We start from the raw sequence: 19,458 nt of genomic DNA, 5'->3' as shown, positions 1-19,458 counted from the left end.
ATATAGTAAAAATAAAAAAATGCAGAAAACGGTTAGGCGTTTCCTGCATTTTTTGTTTTTCATCTGAACAAAATAAATGATTCTATCAAAAAAAGTTTTTGTATTTAACAGGGTTAGTAAAAGCAGGAACAAATAGTGTGAATTTTGTTGCATACTATTTTTTAAATCGTAAAATACGATCCACGTATAATATAGTAATAATTTTGATATAGTTTAAGAGCAGAGGCAAGCCTAAATATATATAAGATAGCCATTAGACGCGGCGTGGGTAGTTCCCCCGCTAGGTGGACATAGCTAAGGTCGCAGGAAATCGCTGGATGCGGACAGCGCATAATCAAGATTGATCACTGGTCATAAAAAGTGCACATGGATTAATTAGTTTCGAAAATGTCACATCAAATAGGCTCCACAGACCATACACGCTCCATACACCAGAGTGAATCACGATTAACCCGCAATAAAGTTACATAATACTGGATTTGTTCATTATGTGCTTTTAGAGGTTTTACTGTTGGTCGAAATTCACCATCGATCTCTACTGCGAGAAACCACTAAAAACTGACGAGATTCAAGGAAGTAATAAACAAAATGAAACAAACCCATCTATTTTTGATTGTTTTAATGATGATAACTTTAGATCACTCATATTATTGTACAACTGTAAAGATTTTCAAGGAAATTTAAATGGATGTACCATTCAGCCCTGACCCTGTTTACTCACTTGTCTCTTTATAATTCTTCAAATACTTGAGATAAACGAAGAGTCTGTAAAGCATCTATAAACTTTAGGTCAACCACAAAATGGCGATAGGTTATCGAACAACATAGCGCAAATAATTTTTTTTCAAAATCTTTTAATTATAAAATTAGATAAGAATATCTTTAATCTCTATAATAAAACGAAAAACTAAACTTTGGTAACGATGTTTGCCTACATTTTGGCTATTATAGCCACATGCACGCATACACATCAAACAGAGTGAGATTATTTTGTATTATAATTTCCAAAAGCGATTTGCCAGTTTAACTAAGAACAGATATTAATTACTAATAATACGATTTGTTATTTAGCGCTAGCTGTGTAAGGCATTATTATAAGTTTCAGTTAAGTCGAAACAAAATAGAATAGATGTATTAAATTTAAAAAACCACGACCCTACCTAGATTTCGATAAAGAATAATGATTTTATTGTGTAATTCTTTATCGAAATTTAAACGTCTTATTATAAAAAAATATCTGTCTGTAATTGTAACAGAGTATCGTTTGTTTGCCATTAGTTATTTTCTAATTATTTTTATAATTATATACTTTATTATTTTGTAGTACATTTGCTATCAACTTTTTACCTAATATATCCTATGCCTACTTAAATTTAAGATACACATTGTTTTTGTACTATAGTTCCAACGTTACTTGTATTTTTTTATTGTATAATTTTAATATTTTCTGAGAACTTAGAACAAAAATAAAATAATTTTTTTTCGTATAAGGAACCCTTTAGTTTAGAGCACCTGTAAAACAAATATTACACTTTGTAATGGTTGCTTCACACGTGGCGACTTTCGTTGCTCGCCGTGAGCCGAGGAGCCGATGAGCCGAAGAGCCTCGTTTTCCAGGCGCCGCCCCCGGCCGAGACGCGCAGTCTGATTGGCCGCGTAGTTGCACAGACAATTAAAGCTCTCTCTCGCCCTCGTCTTACTTGACATTTTAATGTTTACAATTCAGATAGTTCACACTAGAATATAGCCGCTCTTCTTTACATCCAAGTTATCTTTTTACAAAAACTGTTCACAGATATCAGTCCGGTATAATCGACAGACATGGACGTAATTATTATCAAAAATGTTAAATAAATTTTTACTTTGTAGTACTTGTAGTCTGCATATGTAGAGATCAGGAAAAGCAATCAAATTATTTAAAAAATATCTTAAGATATTAATAGTCAATTATAAATATAAAAGAAAATATCTTATAATTTTTTTCGAAAATTTTCTGAAAGTGTAATAGCTTCATACGACTGACGTATCAGTACGTGAGCCCATTATGTTTGTACGTAATACGGTCAGATTCGAGCCGCCCGAGCCCTGACAACGTAGCCTGTGGACCGGGGCACAAGATGGGTTCACAGTCGTCCCGCTCTCTCATATCTCACCCCGGTATTGCCGTCCCGCACAAGGGGGTGGGACTGGATGTAATCAGGGGATGATGTGACTCGCGATCTCCGCGGCTTCAAAGATCACAATTACTAGACCAGTCTGTCGAAAGCCGCGACTGGGTGGTGAAGTCACCGAGAAAAAGTCATCAGTGACGCGCGCCGTGTAAAATATGTATATTGTGTAAATATTTTTTTATTTATACAGTTTGTAAAGACAATCATATTATTAAAATTTAACGTCGGAAAATTCTTTCGTATATTATTTAATAGTTTAGAAAGATTAAATACAGTTATGTGCCCACAATAATGTGTCAGTGGAAAATTTAATAACCCTTTATATAGACTATACCGAGCTGTCTTCATTTTGGGATAAGCAACGGACGCCGGCAACGGCTTTCCGTAGAATGGGAACAGGTGAGAAAATCTTACCTAAGTAATGGTTTCTAGCCTATATTCATGAAAAACTCGTTACAAGCAGTAAAAAAATTGAGATTAATATTATAACCAATATCTGTAGTTACAAGAAAACGGCTTAATTTCTTAATAAAGAGTATTATCATGAACAAAAAATAACTTTACTGTTTTTCTTTTCTAATTATTATTCTTTGTTTGGTCCTGATTTAATATACTATAATATTAGTCTTGTTATTAGAAAATATATTGGATAATATTCCGATTACATTAATAAAATATTCAAAAATAATATCACTGATTTATTTGATTAGCAAGAATAATATATCATTTCAAAAGACGAATGTAATTACTCCATCCTTTTTTGAATTGATAATGTATCAGCAATTTACAATTAATCATTTTAGTCTAACTTAAATGTATTTTTTTGATGTGTTTTGCAGTGTGTTATTTTAAAATCAACCATATAATTTAATTTCATAATAATATAACTTTTTATTTAAATACTATTTGCAGATTTATTATTAAAGTAAATATTAATTGTGCTTTTAAAAGTTTTTATAATTTAATGTCAGATCTTTTATGTTATTGTCAAATTTTTATCTCAATTTCAAGAACAGTAATTATTATAAACAATTAAAAATTTCGAAAAATCTTTTACCAGATTTTAGCACCTTTAAATCGGAACCGAAATTCGCTTTCATCTTTAAATTTAGACAAGAAAAAAACTCTCGATTTATAAACCGCAAAAGAATTTTAGATTACGTTTATTTTCGCAAAGGTTAACATAAAATTTGTATTTAAAAAATGTATATATGTTAATGCTTTATTATATATTAATATATCAAAAATTATTAACAAAAAAATTATTATTGATCAGTTTCCATATTGAGTTAATGTTAAGTCGCTACATGGACTTTAAAGATAGACTAGTTGTTAAGGGCGGTGGCTTTGGATTTTAATTTTTGTGTAGGACATTTATAGGCGTGCACGTTCTAAATTGCATAACCGCTTGAAAACGATTTAGGAATACATTGTGAGAAAACTCGGAGTCTTAAGAGTAAAGCTGCGTTTCGTCAACTAATCATCGATGTGTTCATGTCGACATCAGCGTTAGGGTATATTTATATATAGATAAATGATATAAACGGAATAGAGAACACAAATTATACAATATTAATGGGAATAATAAGCTTAATTTTAAAAGTGAAATTTGTAATTCGTCATGCCATTTACTTTTGGAAACTCTGTAAATTTACGGAACTGAATTTAAGAAATTATCTTACGGACTTTAAAGTGAGTCGTTATTGACTTATGTCCGCATGAGAAGATTTCCCGTATAAGTGCTCAATTGTTTACAGTGAGCGTGCAAACAAGATTTCCGGAGATGAGAACAGTGAGACAAAGCGCGTCTGATAGCAAACGTAACTTAGGGACGAACCCAAAACTTATTGCACGCACCCTCCTTCACTATTTCTACATCATGTTTGATTTTATTTCTTTATATAATTCTAATATTAAACGTAATGTAAAAACCACAGTAAGTGACAAACTTAGGCGTGAGACTTTTAACCCGTGGTAATAAATATTTAAATAAATTATTAACATTATTATCTACTTAGGATCATTTACAGTAACAGTAATTTGATAGAATTGAGGTTGATCTCTCCTATACTGGCATATTTAAGCTTATATTTACGAGGGTTCCAAACGTATTTGAGGAGAGCCCACAACAAACTCAGCCGGTTTTTTATGGTAACTTTTAGTACACATTTATATAGTAATGTTTAATAAAAAATGAGGTGACAGATAGCGGTAAAAATAATACGATACCGAAGACTTTAAAATGTAACAACTACGTGCGGTGGCACGCTTATCAAGTGTATAAAGATTACACTTTTCTATGGTTCAACTATTAGGGTTTGTACAAGTGCTTGGTTTTGTGACGGTTATAGATATAAAAAACGTGTGATTTTAATTAAAATTTCGTTTGAAACAATTCACTGCTGCACATGAGCCGCTTCCAACCGGTCCTATATGGAAATGTATGGGACCGGTTGGAAGCGGCCCACTTCCAGCGTCGTCCTTAACAAGATCGTCTGTCTACTTTGGGAATGGACGCCATGCTTACCCGGCTGTGGTCACCACTTCAGAACCTCGAGACCCTCTGTTCCGCGAGCTATGTGGCCTGCCCACTGCTACTACAAATTGCCAATCCTCTGAGCTATATCGATAAATTTTCAACAATTAATCTATGTTTTGCAAAACAAATTTCGCTGTTTCTTAAAATTTTGGTGTTAACATATAATTAACTTATTACTTTCCACGACATTTTATTATTAAAAAACCCATTACAACACAGTGTTGGCAAAATATTGTTCAAAATACATGTTTTTTTTTTTTCTAATTAACACATTAGAACTATCTCCGATTATTTCAATCTTGTTGGTCTTGTTGTTTATGTGTTACAGAGGTCGCCCAGCTTTGTGCAAATGCACAGATCAGATGAGAGACTTCACGGGATCGATCTTGAGTCTGATTTTCAATTAAATAAAATGTCAATTTCTTATAAATAGCCCATCATTATATAAATTAAATAAATAAACTTAATCATATCGATCCATTCTGGTAATTAAGTGTTTAAGCTTCAATTAAACTTCTGGACCATCCTGTATCGTGTGCCTTTATTCGTACAAATTTGAATCCCTCGTTTGCGTGCCCACATCTCAAAAACTTACCGGATCAACAAACGTTCTGTAAATCAAAACAGTTGAGCTTATTTTAACTTAATAAGTTATTTTCATTTCATTGTCATGTTTACATAAATCACATAGATTCCTTTGCACTTTCCAATTTTTCTATCAACTTTGGCACCGCGGCTGAGTAGTTTTAATTTTAACCCCATACTTATTGCAACAACGAGTAAATGTTATAAATGCATATAAGATATTTACAATGAGTTTATTTTGTTTACAGTTTTCATTATTATGTTACATACTTAGATTTTAATTTAGCACATATAATAATACCTGTGCATTGATACGGCGAAAACTTAATGCCAATGCTAATTAAGTAGTTTTAGTATGCAATAGCAACAAAATTTATATTGTAAACAATTTCATGGTCGCGCGTGAAAGTTAATACATAATATCGTTTGGACGGGAGGCGTTAACTAAATATTTATTTACGGGATAGTCAACCTAAATAAACAGAACTGTTGTGCTTTTTTTAACTAGCGTTTATTTACTCGATTCTTTCGCAACGACATTATTTTTGTTTTTCTTTGTTGAATTTACTTATCGTAAAGAGATCGATACAGGAATTAAGAGAATTGTAGACGAATAAAAGTATCTGATATCACCTAATTAATTTGTAAGTTGATTTGGCAGCGAGCAGGCCACATACACCCCGGAACAGGTGGCTGCTGGGGCTTTAAGGATCTGGAATAGAAACCACAGACCGGCAAATGTAGCGTAAAACGTCTACGCATAAGGTGAATTGACGAATATATAAAAGTCGCTGGAAGATACTGGATGCAGGCCACTTGCTACCGGTGCTATTGGAAATCTTCGTGGTAGACCTACGTCCAGTAGTGGACATATTTTAACGGAAATGACGTTAATGATGATAAAGTAAAGTTCTTATAGTTAGTCTACACTAGAAACCTTTACAGATTTCTTACTTGTAGAAGTTGCTGTCCAAACGCAGTCCGATAGAAAAATTAATAAATAAAACGTATTACGGAATGATTATATATTTATTGATTTAATTTCTTAATAATAAACAACGATTGCATTACATGTTATTATGAAATTTCTATTTTATACATTGAAAGACAAACTTGCTATCATCATTTTGATTGTCATCAAATGTTTGACAACTGTGTGGTTTGTATAAAAAAGGAAGGGTTACTTCAACTACTTTCCTCGCAAAATTTCTATGTTTTCTCTTTTCTCTTTTAGAGATTTAGATAGATTTTTCTTTTGAAAATATCCTGAGGAACTACGACCCTACCTTTTGTGTCTAATCATTCAAGACAGCACAGGCTTATTTAAAATGAAAATTAAATTATTTGTTTTATCATATTCGGTCTTTAATAGGTTTAACATTCATGGAGGCTAGCCAGATTCTATCCTCAAATAGATCCATTACATCCGCTAGCATCAAAGTGGTCATTTTTGCCATATCATTTTGTAAGAAAGTATCGGTTTCGGTTATTTGCATTTTCTGTTACCTGAAACGATAAGATTTTTTAAGTTTTTTAGCAGATTGCACGACATGGTCCAAGAATATGTTCAGTCGCTAGAATATGGAGAGAAGCCTCGTGGTGATTATGGGATTAAAATTCATCATCGTTATTTCAATCTTAGATCGTCCGCTACTAATTCCTTTTGAGGCCGGTTGGAACATGTTTCGAATGCATCTATTATTTCGTCTACTTACGATGAAATGGATTATAATGATTTGTAAATAAAATTTTTAACTATATCTTAATGTCAACTGCATACAGAAGCTTTGGGACAAAATTAATGTATTACTATCTCTATATTTATGGGTGTTGCATTATACACGGCTGCGCAATTTTCCACGTATTATGTTGAGTTCGACGCACCGATCACGCGCCCATGCACTCCCTGTTACACAAACCCATATCTATTAAGTGAAATACAGAGTCAGCTTTGATCGCGTTAATTTCTCAATACGGTTGATTAATATTTTGCAGAAAAATTTGTAAACTTGATCGTATTAATCAATATAAGTTACTTTTTGTTAATATTAGTTGAAAACTTGCTTAACAGACCGACGTTCAGAGTAGTGAATATCTAGAGACACCAAATTACTTGTAAAATCGTCATTTATTGTATAAATAAATCAAGTCAAATTTCGTCAAAAAATACTTGCAGTCAATTAGAAGTATTAGGCTACATTTAAAAAACAGATGATTGTGATTCACAATAATTACAAAAGCAAAACTGTTTGTCATCAATCAATCATTTTAGGAATTGAACAACATGCTAAATGTACATTTAGACCCATAGACATAGATAGTCTTAAGTACTTAACTAATAACTAAGAAAGCTCTTCACGAAAATATCATTTGTAAGTGCTAAGATTTTTGTAAACAGCTACATGTATTGGTACTTATATTCTTTTCATATTTGTTATGAAGAAGATGATTCAAAGAATTGAAAAAAAAAATAATTATTGCAGATGTAAGCCAAGAAACGATTATTGGCCAATGTACTAATAGAGTTCGCGCTATTTACTTATTTATTATATATTGCACTGTTTATTACTCATTGAATAGTATGATTTTGCGTTTGTAAAGTTTATAGTATAGTATATAAAGCTTGCTTGCACATTATCCCTCATTTTCATATTTAGTTAAATATTCTTTAATCAACTGTATTTAGAACATCTTACTTAGTAAGCGATAGCTTAGTTTTTTTTTTAAATGAGATAATCCCGTAGATCCTTTTTATACAAAATCCTTTTCGAAGCGAAACGAAAGGAGGTAATTACGACACTTCGCGGCTTTTCCTGGAGGCCCTGAAGACGATCACTAAAGTCGTCTAAGTCCATTTCGCCGAGGAAATAAAAGATCTTTGAAAAGGATTCTTGGCATTAACGACGGCCTCCTATTACACAGTAGCGTTATAAAATTTTAAATATTATGATGGATATTTTGCTTTAGTAAGCTTTTCATTTTTCATTTTTTTATCTAATGCAAATTATAAGAAACTATGAAAATCGTTAAACATCACGAGGTAATTTGTAATTATTTACGTAGGGTTTATATTTACCATCATACGAAGAACTTAAATAACGCGACCTATGTGGCTACTACGTAATATATAAGTAGATATTAGATATACCACAACAAAGACCTAATGCAGGTATTGATACGACGTTTTCAGCTGAACACGGTGTGAAAGTAGTCCACTAAGCGTTAAGGAAAAGGGGCAGCTGAAGGGGAAGGTTTCTGTAAACGGAACAAAAACACCAACGTTATTAGCGAGATTGTTGTAATCTGACTAATCTATTTTGGCAAAGGGGGCGCCTGCCAGTAGACGGAAGTGTCAATTAATAGATAAACATTTCTTGAGAAGAAACAGTTTAGATTTAATGATCACTAAAAGCAAGCTCACCTTTGTTAACCGTCTGTGAACTAAGTAGATACGACATGTTTATTAAAAACATGTTCGTACAATAAAGTGTTCATCTTCAATAACAATATATACGGATTTGTGTTTGATTTCAGTTTATTACCCACTAATAAAACAAATATCAATGATATTAGAGAACCATAAAAGTTAATATTTTACTATGACGGTTTTCTTTCATAAAGTTAACTTTATAAGTTAAGAACTATTTAGCTCAGTTACATACTTAATTTTGTTTGCCAGGAGACCGGTTACTTGACATCCCCTGTAACGTGTGCGGGGATAGGAGTTCAGGCAAACACTATGGTATCTACAGCTGTGACGGTAAGTTGCATAAATAAATTTCCGAGTGTAGATATATTAAAATAATATCAAAATACAGAGAATGTGCAAATTTGCAAACTATTCTGAGTCTCGGTTAAAGAGCCTTTAAAAAAAAGGTTTAGTAATTATCCAATAAAATAAAATTTTATGAGTCTCAGGAAAAAGCTTTGAATGGAAAAGAATTAGGCAGCCGTTTATTGCCGATGATGAAGGGAGACTATCTGGGCGTGGATACGTTTACGGAAGACTTAGAAATACTGAGTGTACTGGATAGGTTTCTTGAATTTAGCACTGACTTATTTGCTGATTCTCCAAATCATTTTCGTTGCAATGCTCTAAATTGTCTGCCTGATTAAATTCTGCTCTAATCCTTAATATCTCTTTGCAATGCGGTAATATTCTTCTCCCGCCAATTTCCCTTGTCCACTTTTTACATCGTTTCTAATTTGTGTTTGTACTGTTTGCTTCTTGTGTTTTGTTATAATTGCTTATGAATTTTTTTTGTAAATTAGTGTGAAATCTTAACATTGTTATGTTAATAATTTTAAATTGTAATGTCATAGTTAAAACCAGTTAAAGCGACAACTAGTTTACTTTGAAATCAAATATGTCAGTGGTAAATTCTAGTTTTAACAAAAGAATTTAGTAAAGATAGTTCTAACAAGATAATACGCGTTTGAATGAAAAGGTACCGGTTTTAACTGTATTTATTACTATCCAATTTAATAAAACAGAAAATAAAATGAAATCCATGTAAAAAGAAATTAGTTAAATAAACTTGAAAAAAAAACTCTAATTTTTGTATTTCTAAATTTTAAACAATGTCTACAATAAAGATCACAGATATTTTGTTTGTAAACAAAGAATTCTTGTTCATAGGCTGTTCCGGTTTCTTCAAGCGGTCCATTCACAGAAACCGGGTGTACACTTGTAAAGCAGGCGGCGAGATGAAGGGCCGCTGTCCTGTAGACAAAACTCACAGGAACCAATGCCGAGCCTGCCGACTTGCTAAATGTTTTCAAGCCAATATGAACAAAGATGGTAAGACAATTATGCATTGCAACACGACTTTCTTTAACAAAGCATTTACTTAAAAGCTTTTACCTTAAAACATATAATAGAAAATAGTACGTATATTTACTGTTATTCTTAAAATTACATTTTACGCTGATGAAACTAAATGAGAAAATAAACGATGTTAAACTGTATACTTAGTACATTGAGATTCTTAATATTAACACAATTATTAGAATTACATTTCAGAACGCTGGCCTATCGATGTTATCTCCCATTAGTGAGACGATTTGTTCCTCTCTTATCTTTTTACTTAACTGACATTCGGAATCGTAGCGAAATAACAAGACAGGTTGGACCCGAACTTATCTTGATCGTCTGTCCCGCCTTGTGGTTAGATATCCTACGCTGCGCTTGCAAGTTCGTAGGTTCTACTCCACGACTATAAGGCCCTAGCAGATATCTGTTCTGCGTGCTACATATTATTGTTCTGCGCCCTGCCTACAGATCTTCAACTCGTAAAGTATTAATTAAGTTATAGAGAAGACGAAAATGTTATTGTTATTGGTGTGTTATTTGTTTCTTCAAAATAATTAGCCTTGTTACAGTTTTTGTGAATAGAGTAACAAATGAGAAATAATTCTATTGTTGTTAAATCTTAGACATAGTTAACTCAAATAACGATAGTACAACTCGTTCACAAATAAAACTGATATAACGTAGCAATATGGAGTTATATGATGCTTCGTAATTGTTTCGATCACATTCACAGCAGGATGCTTTCAACGTTCTTTGAAATACAGAGTGTAATCAAATCGCACGATATCGCCGACGGCGAGCTCTATTCTCACCGTAGTCTCCCGACCCATCTGTCATTATGCTATTTCCATGTATCCGATATTCAACGTCCTCCTGCCATTTGTCACCTTTATTCATTTACTTTATAGGTAACTCTATGTGTAATACAGATAATTATGTTTCGGTTTAATACAAAATAAACGTAATTAAGATATCTCTATGAAAATGATATTAATTATTGCATAATATATTTAGAATACAGATAACTTCTCTTAATCAATCAATAATGTATATGATAAAAAGTTACGCGGAAAAAAATACGATAAATGCATACACATACAATGCAATCAGGATGCAGTGTAGAATGTCCTTAAAATAGATAAACAACATTGATAGGGAAGTCGAAAGACGCTACATGCAGGCCGCTTCAAACTATAACTATTGTAAATCTAATTCAATTACAAAAAGAAGCTTGCGTTCTTCAAATGAATATAAATTGACACGATAACTTATATCACTGCTATAATCTGCCCATGATTTCCATATAAGGTAATTAAACATAATTTATTAAATAAATGAATATTTATCATGCACCTCATCCGCCCCAAGTCGGGCATTGTTCTCCGTGCAATAGAACCTTTTACGTTGCCTTATCATACTTAACTCTATACTTTACTAGGGTTGTCACAGATCTGTTTATTCGTTGTATAATTATACTTTAATGTAAAGATGGTTTTGATTTTCTAAAACGTTTACTGGTTTAAATAAGGATTAATGGTAAAAATCCTACAGTCATCTGTCAGATAGTAAATTAATTCGAAGATCTTTGTGGTTTATATTATATATAGACTAAAATGTTTAAAAACGTAAATACAGATATGTATACAAATTCCAAATATCTTTTACAAATAATTGTTTAATTTTAAAATACCACCAGTAACTGGCAGAATGATAATCTACTACTTCGACAAGAGCCTGACAGAAACCCAACAGTTGCATTTTTTCAATGAAATTTAAACATATTTGATGTAACCACACATTTCAATCAAGTAAAAAAATTGAATATATGTGATTTATTCAATTACATACTTTCACTTTTAGATTTAAAACTAAGAAAGGAGCTTTATTATAAATATACGCATTTCATTCCCAGACTGATGAAGGATTTGTTAACTTTTCAAGTCTACGTTTACTATATTGAATATTGTATAACGGATTTTTTCATTATATAAATTGTTTTTCATTCGTGGAATATAGATTTACAATTTATACAGAGGAAAACCTGTAAAGAATATAATATCTGTAAAGGGCAGAAAGTAGTGGGTAGCCCTCGCGAGCGGCACGGGAGCTGCGGTCTCGCCGCAGGTGCTGCGTTGCTGAATTATTCACGAGCATCACTTTGTGCCGCCGCGACCCGGATTACCTTTATATGTTTACTCGCTCGCGTAATTATACGCCCTCACGAAACTTAGACGCCGCAAAACCGACTGCCGTACATGCCTATTGCGCAACGTGCCTTAATACATAACGTGCAAGTCATATAAGTCAGGAACCAACGTAAATTTATGTAAATTTAAATAAGACTGTCACATCCTTTTCTTAGGTTAAACAACAATAAGAAACAACATATATAACATATACATTAACAATAATAAGAAATTGAGAAAACGTAGACTAGGTCAAGTTATACGTAAGTGTTTGATTTTCATTAAAAAATAATGATCAAATGAGCAAGCTCACTTGAAGATGTAAAATCGATTTCAGTAATATCAGTGACGATTTTCTCTAAATCAGAATACAGTGTTGGGGCTAAAAAATTCGGAGAAAGGAATCAAGACGACCACTGCCTACGGCGAAGTATTTTTACAACGATAACGTTATTAAATCAAATAGGTAAACTTGCAAATTCAACCCCGCTAGGCAGCATTCGGAGAAAGTGAGGAACTTCTTCTCGTCCAATATCCTTATGTGCATTAAGACGAAGGTATGAAATCAATGTACCAATGAAAGGTCACTGAAACGCAGTCTCTTACTTAGGGTCTCATTGGAAAGTACAGTCATTCAACGAACCTAGGAGAGGGCTATTCTCTAGGAGATTAAATCAGGAATGACAAGTTCCGTAAACGAGTGAAAGTCACTAACGAACCCCAGCGGATTGTCAATTTGAGTGTAGCGTAGGACTTTCACCTTTTTCAGGTCGTCGCAACACGCCGCCTGGTGGCTGCTTCTAACCAGTACTATTTGAAATCTTTTGGGGAGGGCGTATATCCAGTAGTGACTGTTTTACTGCTAAAATGGTGATGACAGCAGAAATCATGGTATTCCAGTAAAATGCACAAGGACCAGTTTATTTATTTAATTAATACTTTTTTTATTTTATTATTTTATTTATTATTGCCGAGAAATTTGATTTGTTATTTACTTGAAAAGGCAGATTGCGAATATTTCGATATTATGTAACAACGAAATGGAGTAGCGACTTCGGCAGGCGGCGGAATAAGCCGATAGTGATTTATAATTCATGCATTTTCACTTCGACTAGGTCGCTTACCGGCCGCAACCGCAGAATAATGGATTAACTCGGTAAATTAATCAACGTACAGACAGACATTCTGTCTCACTTTATCCATTTCAACAATACACAATTCTATAAGGACGTAGAAACAATATTTGTTAAATAATTGTCTATACTCGTTTTCAAATTACCTTGGATGTTATGAGAAAATTATTTCTATTATCATCATCTTAGCTGTAAGGCGCCCACGGCTGTATATAGGGCTTCCTAACAGTTTGTCAGCAGCACGGTTCGGGGAAGCAGCCTGTGTACAGCATCTTCCGATGACCTTAACGAGGTCGTCTGCCCACCTTGAAGATGGACGTCGTACGCCAGACATGTCTGTCCGCATTCTAAACTTTAGAACTATAAGTCCTCTACGCCCATCTACATCTACACGCTGTGTGGTCTACACATGGCCATTTCCACTGGGCTATATCTGTTAGTTTCGTTCGTCTACAGATGTCCTCATACCTGATTCGGTCTCGTAAAAAACTCCAGCCCATAACCCTCTCCAATAAATACCCCGAGATATATTTGTGTGTACATCTATATGGAACTAGTTTGTACATTTCTTATCGTCTTTGTGATATCTTCTATTACTGAAACACATGTCCTTTTTGTAGAGATGGTACAATTATGCAGGTCTAGTGCGTATTATAGTGCAAAGTACATATTACGGAACTTTCAACCCAAGGACACGCCTGGCGATTTTATTGATAAAATTGTAAACATAATCTTTAACATTCACGTTACTATTATTACTTGAACTTTATTATTATTTTACTTCAGGACTTACCAAGACAAGTTTAAATTTTACAGCAATTTATATAGGCCTATGGCTTATAAATGGTTACTTTTTAACACAAAAGTCGTTTTTCGAGCATGATATCTGCCGCGTTGATTATATACAATTGATTTTAAATATTTTTTTAGTTTCAGTATCATCAATATTTATATATTATACCTGCATTCAAAATCAATAAATATCATAAATGCCTTGGCATTAGATGTCGAGTGTTTCATGAAAAATCGATTTATGTAAAAATGAACTCATCTGTTTTAGTAGTTATTATAGTAGCATAAGGTATTTTGACTTTTTCCCATGACATAAATGATTCCTATGTTTTATTTTTGTGGGGGAAACCAAAAACTTCTTCCCAGTTAAAAATTAAAATCAAAATTTTACTTACCGTAGTAAACTATGCATTTTGTCTATATTTTCATCTTTTAAGTACTAATTTACTTAATATTAATTAATAATTTTAATTTTAATTTTGTTGGACCTTACGTCTCAGTCTACCTGAAACGGGCACAAAGAATTTATATACTTAATATAATATATACTACAAAAATCAGCAATAAAATATATTTAAACATTATTTAAAATTTATACAAATTATTCATATATATTTGTAGATTATGTATTAATTATAATTACATAAATTATATTGCAACCGATTTTGGACAAGTTAGTAAGAAGATTAGCGCGGTTAGTTTTAGCTCAGATAAAAACTGCTAATAACGAATTGTGATTCATTTCAATTGTTTAAAAATGGATATTTGGCTAAATATGTAAAAGAATCCATTAAAGTGCATTTTGCTTGTATAAACAAAAGGTCCAATCTGTTAAAATTACTCATTGGATCGACAAAATAGACGTAATCCCCAATTTAACTTTCTAAAATTAAATTAAAAGCATTGAGACGGCGAGCAAGCCAGTGCCTACTTTACGTTTCAGTACTTTTTGAATTTTGCTGGAAAAGTTAAAGGGTTGATATCAAAAAGTTTTTAGCTGTGACCAGCTTATACATTTTCAAAATTTGCGATAAAGAATGGTAATATTACGTAATAAGTAGTAAATTGTGATTTCAATAAGTTTAGTCAATTACGAAATTATGGCGTCTCATTATTATAGTAACTAATATTTTATTGTCAGGCTTTTACGTTTTTTGAGTTGTCCATTTCTTTATAGGGATAATATTTAGTTGACATATTTATAACAAGAAGATGCCCGCAATTACCATAAAGTCTCTTGAAGGCGAGAGCGTCTCGAAGAAGCACCGCCGTCGGCACGGCGGCACGGCGGCGACAAGGGGCAAACTTTTCAATTACCGCCATGTCGTGTTACCCCGCAGCGGGTTAAATTAATTCTCTCCACTTCACAAAAAGATTCACCTTACCCCACACCACCCCTGTGAACTGACAGCGGCTATTCTGGCGCTTTTCGATTTTTTTTCCTGATATTTTCCGACCCGTCCCTAACATGCTGACGTTTCGCAATATTTATTTTTAATTTAACAGTTCGCGCGCAAGATTTCGGTTCTACCGTGAACCGTTCGCTTACCTTTGTGAAGTGTTTTTGTACTAAAAAGAGTATTTAGAGTGTAATGAAACCCAGCTTCGCTTCGACGCTCTGTTGTTGTACGAGTAATCGTTTCACGAATCTCTTCATTTTGGTGTATCCTTTTACATTTAAACATTACAAAATACCTATTTTGATTGTTAATTATTTTAATACTTTGACATTTTATTGTGTTAGGATATCTAAAGGAACACTACTGCCATGTATCCAAGTTTATTGTGCTTCATATATGTAATTCATTTGGTCAGTGTTGTGCAAATAATATTACGCAAAACACGTTTAAAAAATTTTAAAAGTATATTTGCCTCAACCATAAACCATTACTAATTTTATCACCCATCCAAACTAAAGTTTATCAAATGAAATAGATTGTAACTCCTGGGATCGTTTTAGGATCAGTAACACGTGTTCAACACCTATTGCTCTCCTGTGCCCCGTAAAGGGGCGAACGCGACGAGGGTGCCCACAATTGCGCCATAATAGCGAAATTAGTAATGCTTATAGAATTGTAATTACGGATTAATTTGTTGTTAGAATAAAATTCATTTACATCCTACGCAGACACATTTACTTTAACAAATTGTAATAAGCGGAAAAATATATTTTTTTTTTCATTTAAACTTTTAAAATTACCTTAATTCCATTTTGGATCATTTTGATGTACAAAAGAAATTTACATTTTATAATGATGTCGATAACACCGATTATAATTACTTTATTGCATAATTAATAACAGTTTTTAAATTGTTTATTTCACTATCGATTTTGATTATTGTTTTCTGAATATTTAACAAAATTGTGGATGGGATTTCAAAATAATATATCAAGGAGGGTAGCTGCTTGATCAAGCTTGATCTTGACGCAAATGCTTATGTTTTATCGTTATAATAGTTATTAAGCGTTTGAATAAAGTAAATCTGTGGTACTTTTAACTCATGTCCATACACATAGAAGAAATGCAAATGTATTCGACAAAGACCAGATAAATAGTTGATTTGCATTCGCTTCGATCCGATTATGTGATTTATTCCACCGCTTTACCGGGGACCTCGCAACCATCTGAAATATTACCTCTATTTTGACAGTAACCGATTCATCCCTCGCACCCCCGTCTCGAATCTCACCCATCTAATTTCATTTTAATGTCTTGCGTGAACAAATTATTGCAATGTCATAGCTAATAAAATTAATTTTAACAATAACAGTTGAACCATAGCATCTGTGCTGATGGTTTTTTTTGTCTTGCTTCGCGTGATTCATAATAAATTTTGGCAATCGCGTTGCTGGCTTGAATGTGTGTGATGAAACAGATTTAGATTTAGCACGTTAACTTTAACTACGTTTTGTTTAGTAAATAATAGTTGTCCATGGCCGAAACTTGAGAAATTAAAAATATATTGATGAATAATTAATATAAGATGAAATTTGTAAATAGAACTGAATTTGTATATTTCAACTAAAATATACGTAATTTAATGTGCGTAGATTCACAATAAATGCTGATAAAATAAACTATGTTACATTTCAATTAGGAATTTCTTATTATGATATGAATATGTAGTGTTTTCTCATTTTCGCGCCAATCGGATTTAAATATTTGTACGATATTAAAGTAGAGTGGGCTGGTAAAGAGAGCCGAATTACTGTAATAGCATCATACAAAGCAGATATGTATTAGCCTTGTATACCGGGCTATTAATAGGTACAATGAAATCTGATCTGATTGTAACAGAAAAAGATCTGGCCTTTTACGTAGTATTCGTGCGCAAAAGACGATCAAAGTAGTAAAGGAAATAATATTCAGAAATAGAACGAACGCAAAATATTTTTGAGGAAATAAATATAGCACGTAGAAAGCAATAAAAATCTTTTGATTTAAAAGGAGATTTTGGATCGACTGTTTACAAAAGATGCTTTCAATATTATTTAAGTTATAATTAAATAATGACTAGGTGGGTTAAATCAAAACCGCATTTTAGGCGGTACGCAACGGAAGGTCACAGGAAAACATATCTAATAGCGAAAAATTTTTAACTAGATAGCCAATATTTTAATAACCAGAATGAGCCTTGTACTTCAAGTCTTATGGAAGCATCCTAATTAGTACTGTACAAGCTGAGTACAATGTGGACATTTTACTATTTCAGTAATAACTTGGAAGTTTTTTAACAATATACGACTTACTTAGCATAGTATTTTGGTGAAAAAGATTTCAAAACATCAACACATATATTTCAAGACAGCTTGAGAAAGCGGTTAAGGTTTTTAATAACACCACATTCTATAATAACAAACAGTCCGTTCGGAAGAACTCGGCACCGAGTTATCAAACTTAATCAACCAAAACGAACGATTCGGACTTCATCAGAGCTGAAGACTGGTTGTTATCTATTCTCTATTTTAATCAGCTGGATTTATGGCCAGTTTTAGAGAGTATGGCCCGCTCGAAACGGCTCTATAATTTGAATTCTCTACAACACAAACATTGGCTTTAAAAAATTTCCGAGGAAGAGCGTGCGTGACTCTATTCATTCCTCTATGTTTAAGGGACTGTATTGTCAAACTGAAATAATTTAAATGAGCTTCATATAATGTATAAACTAACCATAGAGTAATAAATCTTTTATATCGTAAAAAATGGCAGTATGCTTATAGCAATTTTTATAGTCAAATTTAACAGTTAACATTTATTTTACATTACAGAACAATTTTTGATGCTTGCACTATAAAAATCAGATTTAGATAGAGGTGAGAAACTGGTCAACTCTCTTTTTTACTACTCCTGTCCCTGCCCACGGCGCCAGTCTTTTTCAATTTGTTAGTTACTAAATATTAAGAAGTGTCATAGTTTTTCTTTCACTATACCTATTTTATATGAATAAAAAACATGTAGACAAAAATAAGTATAATACAATAACGAAACCGACGGGACAAGAATCGCGGCGCAGTTTCAACTTGTTTTTCGTCGAAATAGACTGAAGTTGAAAAACCCCGGCCGGAAACGCTACAACTTTTAGCAAATATAAAATTGTCTTTTATACTTACTACTATTTGCGGTCCTTTTCATTTTATCACAGTAAAATTTGAAAATTTGGTTATGATCATAAAAGTACTTTTTAAATTTAGGTTATAAATTGGTATATATATATATATATTGTATGTATATCTATATAAATATGTATATATTAATAATCAAATAAATTATACCGGAGATAATATAAAATTTAGCCATTAAAAATATCAATGTCCCCGTAAATATGTAATAATATACTTTGCCATGAAACGGAATAATAATATTAAAAACACAGAGAAAATATTGTCATTCCGGTGTTACTGACTGTCGGACATCTATTACGGACCGTTACATGACCAGGTAGGGTAGACTCCACCGGGCGGAAGGTGAAGAAAAACCTGGATATTTCTCATATTTATATCCGTGCACTCAAAAATATTCCCCGCGTTGAATGTGTAAGTGTTAAAGGACATAGTATCTAAAAGTGTTCGTTCTAAGGTGTGTTATCGCATGCAGGTGTAACGGAGCGTGGGACGGCGCCACCTGGCGCGCCCCCTCTGCCTCTTTGCTGCCCTCCGCCCTCTCTGGCTCGTTAATGATGATGTGCTCAGCCAGCAGACTATTTCACTTATGAATACATCTTTCTCACTTTTGATCCT

At 32.8% G+C, this 19,458-nt stretch overlaps 1 protein-coding gene across 1 annotated transcript in view; it reads left to right on the top strand.

Annotated features, from left to right (window-relative positions):
* The first annotated feature begins 2,560 nt into the window (after window positions 1-2,560).
* dsf (dissatisfaction) overlaps window positions 2,561-19,458 on the top strand; it is a 35,181-nt gene continuing 18,283 nt past the window's right edge. Inside the window, exons 1-3 of the mRNA XM_068776687.1 lie at window positions 2,561-2,570; window positions 8,975-9,055; window positions 9,935-10,096. Coding sequence (XP_068632788.1) covers window positions 2,561-2,570; window positions 8,975-9,055; window positions 9,935-10,096 — 253 coding nt within the window. The remainder of the gene's footprint in view (window positions 2,571-8,974; window positions 9,056-9,934; window positions 10,097-19,458) is intronic.

This window comes from Battus philenor, unplaced genomic scaffold, assembly GCF_028537555.1.
Source record: "Battus philenor isolate CCGP_79_NKW_IND1 unplaced genomic scaffold, ilBatPhil1.0.hap1 SCAF_12, whole genome shotgun sequence".
NCBI lineage: Eukaryota > Metazoa > Arthropoda > Insecta > Lepidoptera > Papilionidae > Battus > Battus philenor.
The sequence above is the reverse complement of the archived record's forward strand: the minus strand, read 5'-3'. Positions and strand labels throughout refer to the sequence as shown.